The 9,653-nt window shown below is 36.1% G+C and overlaps 1 protein-coding gene across 1 annotated transcript; it reads right to left on the minus strand.

Moving 5' to 3' along the window:
* Window positions 1-788: 788 nt before the first annotated feature.
* Window positions 789-6,095, minus strand: LOC141348562 (dihydroxyacetone phosphate acyltransferase-like). The gene is made up of 7 exons (XM_073852841.1): window positions 6,068-6,095; window positions 4,572-4,651; window positions 2,585-2,725; window positions 1,716-1,815; window positions 1,490-1,583; window positions 1,321-1,382; window positions 789-1,230 (listed from the first exon to the last, which is right to left on the minus strand). Exons 1-7 carry the CDS (start codon window positions 6,093-6,095, stop codon window positions 1,187-1,189), a joined length of 549 nt encoding a protein of 182 aa, XP_073708942.1. The 3' UTR covers window positions 789-1,186.
* Window positions 6,096-9,653: the final 3,558 nt, after the last annotated feature.

The raw sequence follows: 9,653 nt of genomic DNA on the forward strand, positions 1-9,653 counted from the left end.
AACACCTTGCTAAAATTGCTTGGAATATTTCTGTCGACCTATATTTTTATCATTTTAATGAACATTTATCTCGATGTTATACCGATCAAGATCGCGTCCGGTATCTTTTCCGGTATTTTAGCAAGGTCGTTGTTCGTTATCTGGAAGGAGTGTTTTTGTTCTGGCAGTCGCTCGGACAGTTCCTGGCTGTCGTGTCGACTCTGAGTGCCGCTGTCAGACACGTCCTGCAGGCGGCGCTGTTTCTCATCGTGTCCACGGTGCGCTGGGCGCAAAAAATGCTGCTTTCTACAGAGGATTTGAACAAATGGGAGAGCGAACAGAAGAAACGGAGAAAGGAATTGCAGGAACAAAGTAGACAGGTTGAGGAATACATAAATCACAGGAAAAAATAGACTTATTATATCCTTTGAAATATAAGCCCGGGCGCTGGCCATGCTTTTTAGAAACGCAAAAGTACATTTAATATATAGTGTAACTTGCTAAAGCGTTCACAAAACAGAAATGATAATCTTTTCTGCCAGTTAGCTGTAACCTGTTGTGACCAGACAGAATTAGTGAACTGAACTTGAGAACCGTATGATTGGGACATGATTATTCTGGGGATTAAATGACCGATGACAGAAGTTTTCAACTAAGGTTATTCATCGAAAGGTGCGGTAAACGATCGAATTGTTTCCTAACTATTTGATTTATGTCTGACTTTCTGTCATCTTTTTCAGCTTAAAAGGGATTTTATTTCTTCTTCTTCTTTGTGCTGCTTGAGGAAAAAAACATTAAAATAAGTAATATACAGTACAACAGTAATCAAGTTTTTATTACATTGATATCTTACAAAAATATATTTTAAAATTATACAATTAATGCAATTATTTAATTATTATCAAAATGTGTTATATCAAAATGCATTTTAAATATGCATTCTAAAAAAATATTTAAAACATGATCTATAAAATTAAATCATCTATATTGCAATAACAGTTGAAAATAAATGATGTTCTACATCTAGAGCAGCTACTGCACATTTGTTAGGGTGGATTCAGGTTTATTGGGACAATTTTTCCAAGTAATTTCAATTACAAAATGTGTCCCAATCAACCTGACACTAAAAACACATACAGTACTTATACACATTAACACTTCTGCAATACAAGTATCAAGATTCGCTGCCGTCTGAGTCTTCTCATCATCACAGTCTGGCGTTTACACTGATCTGAGGGGTCCATCCTTTGCCTGTAATGAAGAAGACAAAGTACAAAACATTACACTACACAATAGAGCACAAACACCCCTAAGATTGCAATAGAAGATTAATAATCTTACTCAGCATATCCCATATTCTCTTGACTGCAGATTTATTCACTCTAAACTCATTCTGGTTATCACTGAAAAACAGAGAGATGATGTTATAATTAGCCTAATTAGTTTTGATGCTCAAACATCACTTCCAGTTTCAAATTTAATTTCTTAGATGTGTGTTGAAGCTTTTTACACTTTAGTTTTGGTCACAGCATCCATCCTGAGCAAAGCTGAGAGAATGTTCTTCTGGAGGTCAGACGATAAACACTCATACGACTCAATTTCACCTGAGAGAAAAATACAGACTGAAGGTAATCAGTTTTAATTCTAGTATTATCTGATAGCATTAATCTGTTTTATAATTCACAAGATTCTTTCAGAGATATTGCAGCAAGTCTCCAACTGGAAATAAACCACACCTGAAATAAGGAGCTTCATGATGAAACCGCGGATGCTGGTCGAAAACATCTTCTCTCTGAATGTCTGCAAACTCTCTTCACACAGGTACCTAAACACCACCTAAACAAACACATCTTCATTTATAATAAAGGAATAGTTTTAACTAAAAATGAATACATTGGAAAAATGTACTTATTCTCAGGCCAAACAAGATGTAGATGAGTTTGTTTCTTCATGGGAACATTTGGAGAAATGTAGCACTCTGCAGTGAATGGGTGCCGTCAGAATGAGAGTCCAAACAGCTGATAAAAACATCACAATAATCAACAACTAATCCATACTACTCCAGTCCATCAGTTAACATCTTGTGACTAAAATATGAGTCCTCTATCCATAGTATTATTTTCTTCAATTTAAAAGTCATCTTGTCTGAATCAAGGCAGAAATATGCGAAAAAAGTTCTAAACAAATATGTTGGTGGATTTTTGATTTGAGAAAACAACAGAAGATTAACTTTTACACCGGTGGAAGCGTTATTATGAGTTATGGACTCTTATTTTAGACCAAAGCAATGGTTTGGAGTCAAAAATGTTAAACATTTTGCTTCACAAGACATTAACTGATGGACTGGAGTGGTGTGGATTACTTGTAGATTATTGTGATGTTTTTATCAGCTGTTCGGACTCTCATTCTGACGGCACCCATTCACTTCAGAGGATCCATTGGTGAGCAAGTGATGTAATGCTGGATTTCTCCAAAATTGTTATTATGAAGAAACAAACTCATGCAAATTTCAGCAAATTGTAATTATTCTGTGAACTATTCCTTTAATTCTTTAATTTTTGCCATTTGAGTGAACTGCTTGGACAGTTGTGTAAATGACAATCACCTGGTAGCTCTCAATGAAAGGCTGCAGAATCGCTCTGAGGAAGACAATGGTTTCCTGGCCGTTGTCTCTCACATAGATCTCTTCATCAGAACGGCCGATTACACCAGACTGCTGTAGCAATGAACAGCCCTCCTCAAAGTCCTGAGAGAGAAATGGATGTTCAGATGGATTTCATATGTTAAAGGGAACACCGGGTATTAAGACTTACATTATTATTATTATTATTGAGTTTATTTCAAAAGGGACCATGTACAATTTTAACATAAATGTTTCCATTTCATGCATTGTACCGAATGGCAAAAGGATTAGTCTGGTTTAAAGGATTAGTCCACTTCCAGAACAAAAATTTACAGATAATGTACTAACCTACTTGTCATCCAAGATGTCTTTCTTTCTTCAGTCGTAAAAAAATTATGTTTTTTGAGGAAAACATTTCAGGATTTCTTTCCATATAATGGATATATATGGTGCCCCAAGTTTGAACTGCCAAAATGCAGTTTAAACGCAGCTTCAAAGGGCTATAAACGATCCCAGCCGAGGAAGAAGGCTCTTACCATGCGAAACGATTGGTTACTTTCAAAACAAATTGACAATTTATATACTTTTTAACCTTCAACTTCAAAATCGTACTACAACACTGTTTTACCCTTTTTTTTGTAAAGGGCGTTTAATCTTCTTTGTATTTTCACATTGCAAACACTGGGTCGGTACTTCTGCAGCGTTGTAGGACGATTTTAAAGTTGGGGAAGAAAGATGGGAGTTTTTTGACATACCCTAACTGTCTTGACCCGGATTACACAGACCACGCATGCGTATCACAGAGACGAGACAAGACGAGCATTTGAGGTTAAAAAGTATATCAATTGTCAATTTCTTTAGAAAATAACCAGTTGTTTCGCTTGATAAGACCCCTTTTCCTCGGCTGGGATCGTTTAGAGCCCTTTGAAGCTACATTCAAACTGCATTTTGGAAGTTCAAACTTGGTGCACCATACATATCCATTATATGGAAAAAAATATGCTAAAATGTTTTCCTCAAAAAAAGAAAGAAAGACATGAACATTTTGGATGACAAGGGGGTAAGTACATATCTGTACATTTTTGTTCTGAAAGTGAACTAATCCTTTAATATAACATAAATGATGTCTCTTGCTGAAATATATAGTAAAAACCCCACAAAATATGTATGTTATTAAAAAAATCCACATCGTTTTATACATATTTTGGACTATTGGGAGGCGCCATTATTTCGATAATGTTAAAATGTTGCACTCAGTGAGCTACTGCCCACTACCTGTTGCTATTTTTACAAAACACAACAACCCGGAAAATAAAATACTGATGCAATACCACATTGTGCGGCTTTTGGTTATAATTTTCAATGGCCAGCAAGAGAAGCGATATAAGACTTCACTGCTTTCCTAGCGATATGAAGAGAGGAAAAGAATAGGAAGATGCCTGTAGACAAATAAAACTTCCTAAAGACCCACGTACTTGTTCTCTCCACTTTAGCCCTGGTGCCTTTGTAGACCACAGCTACTGAAAGAGCTTATAAACGGCAGAGACAAGAAACACTAGATGCCATCCTGGCAGAATGTAAACATGCCGACACTTGTCATGACGCCACAGCCACTGAAGGAGTTTCTCAGCGCAGATTTTTCTCAATATCCAAGGGTTGTTTAGACTCCTTATGGGGGAAAATCAAAAGTACGGCATTTGGTTTAAGCCTACGCTCATATCTATCGCTGCCTGCAAGCTCTCTCAGTAGCTGTAGTCATTGTATTAGTAATTTATTTCCAAATTGTGTTTGCACCTCCCATAGTCCAAAATATGTACAAACTGATGTGGATTTTTAAAAATAACGGAAATCTTTTGGTTTTTACTACATATTTCAGTAAGAGACGTCATTTACGTTATATTAAGCCATACACAAGTCTTAATACTCGGGTGTTTGCCTTTGAGAGCTTTATTTAAACAATGTGACTCACTTGAACAGCTTGACCAGGAATTAGAACAAACTCATTGGAAAAGAGCTCTAGTAGGAACTTAAAACGATGAAAGATGTCACCTGGAAAGAAAACGGAATGACCTTGGTTCAGATTTTTGACAATAGCAATTCATTTGTTCACCCTCATCTCATTCTAAAGCTGACGACTTGTTTCTGTGGAACACAAAACTTCTCAAGTCATACAATAGCTCTGTGTGAGGAACAAAAAGACATTTTGGTAATTTATCCAATGTTAATCTGTTCAAAATTTGAATAGTCATATGCTGTGGTGCTTTGAAATCAATTATTTCTTGGAAATTCTGCAAAATATCTAAAAAAAAATTATAGTCTTGGCCATGTGAAAGCCATCTTATTTTTTCCCAGATTCCATTTTATTGCTTTTTTATTTTATTTAATGCTTATATACACTACCCTTCAAAAGTTTAGGATCAGTAAGATTTGTATTGTTTTGTAAAGAAGTCTCTTCTGCTCACCAAGGCTGCAATATATATATATATATAATATATATATATATATATATATATATATATATATATATATATATCAAAAATACAGAAAAAAAAACAGTGAAATTGTGAAATATTATTAAAATTTTAAATAACCGTTTTCCATTTTAATATGCTAGTAAATGTAATTTTCAGCACCATTACTCTAGTATTCAGTGTCACATGATCCTTCACAAATCTTTCTATTATTTATGATTTATTATCAATGTTGGAAACTGCTGCTTCATTTTTTTGGAACCTATGTTACCTATTTCAAGATTCTTTGATAAATAAAAAATCACAAAGAACAGCATTTATTCAAAATAGAATAACAATGTAACAATATAAGTCTTTACTATCACTTTTTATCAATTTAACACATCCTTGCTGAATACAAAAATTTCATTTACTTCAAAAAAAGAAGAAAAACATTTACTGGCCCCAAAATTTGAAACAGCAGTGTTTATTGTTACAAAACATTTCTATATTGAATAAATGCTGTTTTTACTTTTTTATTTCTTAAAAAAATCCTCAAAAAGTGTCATAGTAATATATATCTATATATATAACAGATTCCAACAAAATATAATAAATCAACATATTAAAATGACTTCTGAAGGATCATGTGACACTGAAAAGTAATGATGCTGAAAATTCAGCTCTGCATCACAGGAATAAATTATATATTAAAATATATTGAAGTAGAAAACCATCTTTTATAATATTTACTAAATTATATTTCAAAATATTAAATTTTTTTTCTGCATTATTGATCAAATAAATGCAGCCTTGATGAGCATAGAAAACATATTTAAAAAACATTAAATACTTACTGATCCCAAACTTTTAAACAGCAGTTATTAATAAACTTGTAGAATTGTGACTTCTTTGTTTTACGATTTAATAAAATTTTAGTATCAAATTTGTAAGTGGATTCCATGATTCCGTCCGCATTGCGGAAATCATAGGGACTTCCTGTGATGCAACTCACCTGTCCTACTGCTCACAGCTGTTGTCATTGCGACTGCCACCATAGCTGGTCTTGTAAATACATGTACTGCTTGATTCCTGTAGGCGGCGCACATGAGCACAGCAGCAGCACGTCTGAACACGCCCTCCTCTTGAGTGACAGGCCCTGGCCCCTCCTCCTCCATTAAATAGACACGCCCCCTCTCACAGCGCACTACTGAGTGATGCAGGATCATGCTGGATGACATCACTTCAGAATCCGGAATATTCTCTTTAAATAAAAAAGAGGGAAGAACGGTATGTTTGCATATATACACATATACATTTAAATAATAAATACTGTAAAAAAGATTTTTTTTTGCATATTTCCAGATTGAAAAAAAAAAATACTATTTTTGCTATTAAGACAAGAACTTTCTACTTTCTACTTTCCAAAATACTCAACACACACAAAAACCTCTGTCCCATTTGCCCCGTACTGAATGGTCAAGTCTTTATGGTTGCTGTAGGAACAGCCCTGAATGGGGGTTTTGTTGTATTCGGATGCTGCTGATCCCATTCACATGTTTGGCTTTAGTCCCAGAGTTAAAGAACCTTCACAAGATGTTCACAATACACAGAAAACTAAACTAGTTAAAGACCCCTGGAAATAACTCATGAATATTCAAACTCTAAAGAAGTACACAGCTCAAATTATAAAATGTTAGTGCTTTCTCCATGGACAGCATCTGCTGTTAATTTTATGGCTGAAAATAATTTGACTTGTTTTTTAGTTTGTAAAAACAAACTGAAATTGTGTTTACAGTAATGCACTTTCAGTACAATGGAAGTCTAAGGGACATTTCAGAGGGTTTATCGTTGTAAAAGCAATTTGTCTGTACAAAAATATTTTATTTGATCCGTGATGTTGTCTTAATGTTGTTTTTAGTACACAAATATACTTTTAAATAATAAACACTGCAAAAAGTTTTTGCATATTTTCAGATGGAAAAGAAATACTATTTTTGCTATTAGACAGGAAATTTCTACTTTCTACTTTCCAAAAGACTCAACACACACAAAAACTTCTGTCCCATTTGCCCCATATTGAATGGTCAAGTCTTTATGGTTTTGGGTTAGTTTTGAGTAGCAATTGGGTGGGTTTTGTTGTGAAAACCTGGCAACCCTGATTGTTCAAATAAAAAAGAGGGAATAACGGTATGTTTGCATATACACAAATATACTTTTAAATAATAAACACTGCAAAAAGTAGATTTTTTTGCATATTTTCAGATGGAAAAAATACTATTTTTGCTATTAGACAGGAAGTTTCTACTTTCTACGTTCCAAAAGACTCAACACACACGAGAACTTCTGTCCCATTTGCCTCATAAACCTGGCAACCCTGATTGTTTTGAACAGTTCATATGTGATTTTAATCACACTGGTCTAGGGCTGGGCAATTTGGCTTAGAATCAAAATCTCGATTAATTGAACATTTTAACCCGATTACGATTAATGAACGATTATTTTATTTATTAATAAAATTATATTTAATTATATTTATATAATATTATTTTTTGCCCTCATAGTTCACTGACAAGTTTTGTACAGTAAATATGTTCACATATTACAAGCGAGAGATTTTTGGATGAAGGGTTGCATTACTTGATTTTAAAATAATTGAAGGAAACACACTATCTACGATCTATGATTATTAATTGAACATCAGTGTTGAACAACTGAAATTAAAGCAAGCATTGCTTAAAATGAAAAGTCACATTTTTCTTAAATTAGTGAAAATAAATAACTTGCACTATTGGAAACAAAATAAATAATTTTCAATGTTTTTCATATTAAAAGTAGAAAATAAGCAGTATCGCCTCTAAATAAAATTACTCTTGTATATCCTGTAAATACTTTTTACTGTATAAATACTGTTTAAGCTGTCCATCGACATGTCGGCGGAATAACGGAACGGAGCGCTAGTGTTTTTTAAAGGGAAAGTAATTGAAATAATCTTCCTGGAAAAATTTTAACGATTATAGGTTCTGAATGTCGATTTCGATTATTTTTCGATTAATCGCCCAGCCCTACACTGGTCTCATGTATTTAAGTGCAATTTTCAGTTTGGGTTTATATTTTAACATCCTGCCTTTAGATGTCCATTGTAAATATTATTTTTCTTTTTCAAACTGACAAGTGCGTCAAAAAAACTTGACAGCATGCAACAGAAGCTGTCTATAAAGGCCTAGCTGACTGTGTTTTTATGTAGTATTGTGTAATGCGATACCACGTTTATTTATAGATCTGTCCTCTCTATATGCATCCTTACTGGGCCATCTGAGATGAGCTCCAAACCGCAGGACGAGTCTCCTCAGCCACAGGGTTTTATGGGTCAGCAGGTCCAAATCAATGCCCTGAAGGTTCTGAAGGAGAACCACAGCCATCAGGTTCCAGACGCTCAGTACCACATTTCTCTCTTGCAATCGGACGATCATGTGGGCAAGACCAGATACAAACTCCTGTGTCTCCTTATTAGGCTTCCTAGGCAGGTCTCTGTTAAACAGGACAGTTTATGATATAAACTAAGCAAATATTTGTACTACTTCTGTGATATGGAGTGTGTATACTTTGTGCAGTATGTGAATTGCCTGTTTGCATTGAATACATCCACTGTGTGTAATACTGTATATCCCACAATGCAATGCATCAGCTTGACCTTGCACTTGCAGTGTGGGGACTGAATCTTAGCCATGATTTTTAACTCTTTCCCTGCCACTGATGACACTCTCTGCCATTGATGAGTTATTCTGAAATTCCATGTTTTCAGTAATCAAATTCTCAGTTCCCCTTCAGTCGAATCACTTCGACGTTACATGGGAATTCGCTTAGAATCCAATCATCTCTGAGCCTTATACAAAAGGCCAATGAAAATTGGCGAGTGGCATTTGCATGACGCGCCACGCCCCGTACATACGGGTATAAATAGCGACGTCATGCGCCAGTCAGACAGCTTCTTCGCTTCAGATCCGGTCTGATGTTGAGCTGTTGTCTCTCTACAAGAGCCGATTTTCTTCAAGAAGTTCTTCAAAGAGTTCCTGCTCTCTCTCCTGACGTGTTGCTTACTAAAGAGATTCTTTTGCAACCGTCAGCGATCTCCTGCGGGCTGCCGTTTTCACGGCCATACAGCCGCTCTGCTTTCCAGCGATAAAAGTCCCGTTGAGTGCACAGCCGCCCCGCGGCTTTTTCCCTGGGCAGACCGGGAGCTAAAAGAGCAATTTCTCGCGGCCGTAAGACGTTCTTTTCAGAATGGCTTTTCGGCCGTGCGCTTCAGGATGCGGTAGTTTCCTCCCTCCTGCGGACGGACATGATCACTGCCTCACGTGTTTGGGGAGTGAGCACGCTGAGGCAGCGTTCATGGATGGTGAATGCATCATTGCGAATGCATGACCATGACCATGCTGAAGTCCCGCCGCTCGTTCGCGAGGCGGCTCCCCCCGTCTTCCTCCCGCGGTCCGTCGTTAAGCCGCCAATGCTTTCGGCCACCGCGGCGAGACGCGGGGGGAACTTAACTGTCACCGTGCAGAACGCACCGCCGGCCCAGAAAGCCCTGCGGTCTTCTGTCA

Source organism: Garra rufa, chromosome 13 (genome assembly GCF_049309525.1).
Source record: "Garra rufa chromosome 13, GarRuf1.0, whole genome shotgun sequence".
In the NCBI taxonomy this organism is placed as follows: Eukaryota; Metazoa; Chordata; class Actinopteri; order Cypriniformes; family Cyprinidae; genus Garra; species Garra rufa.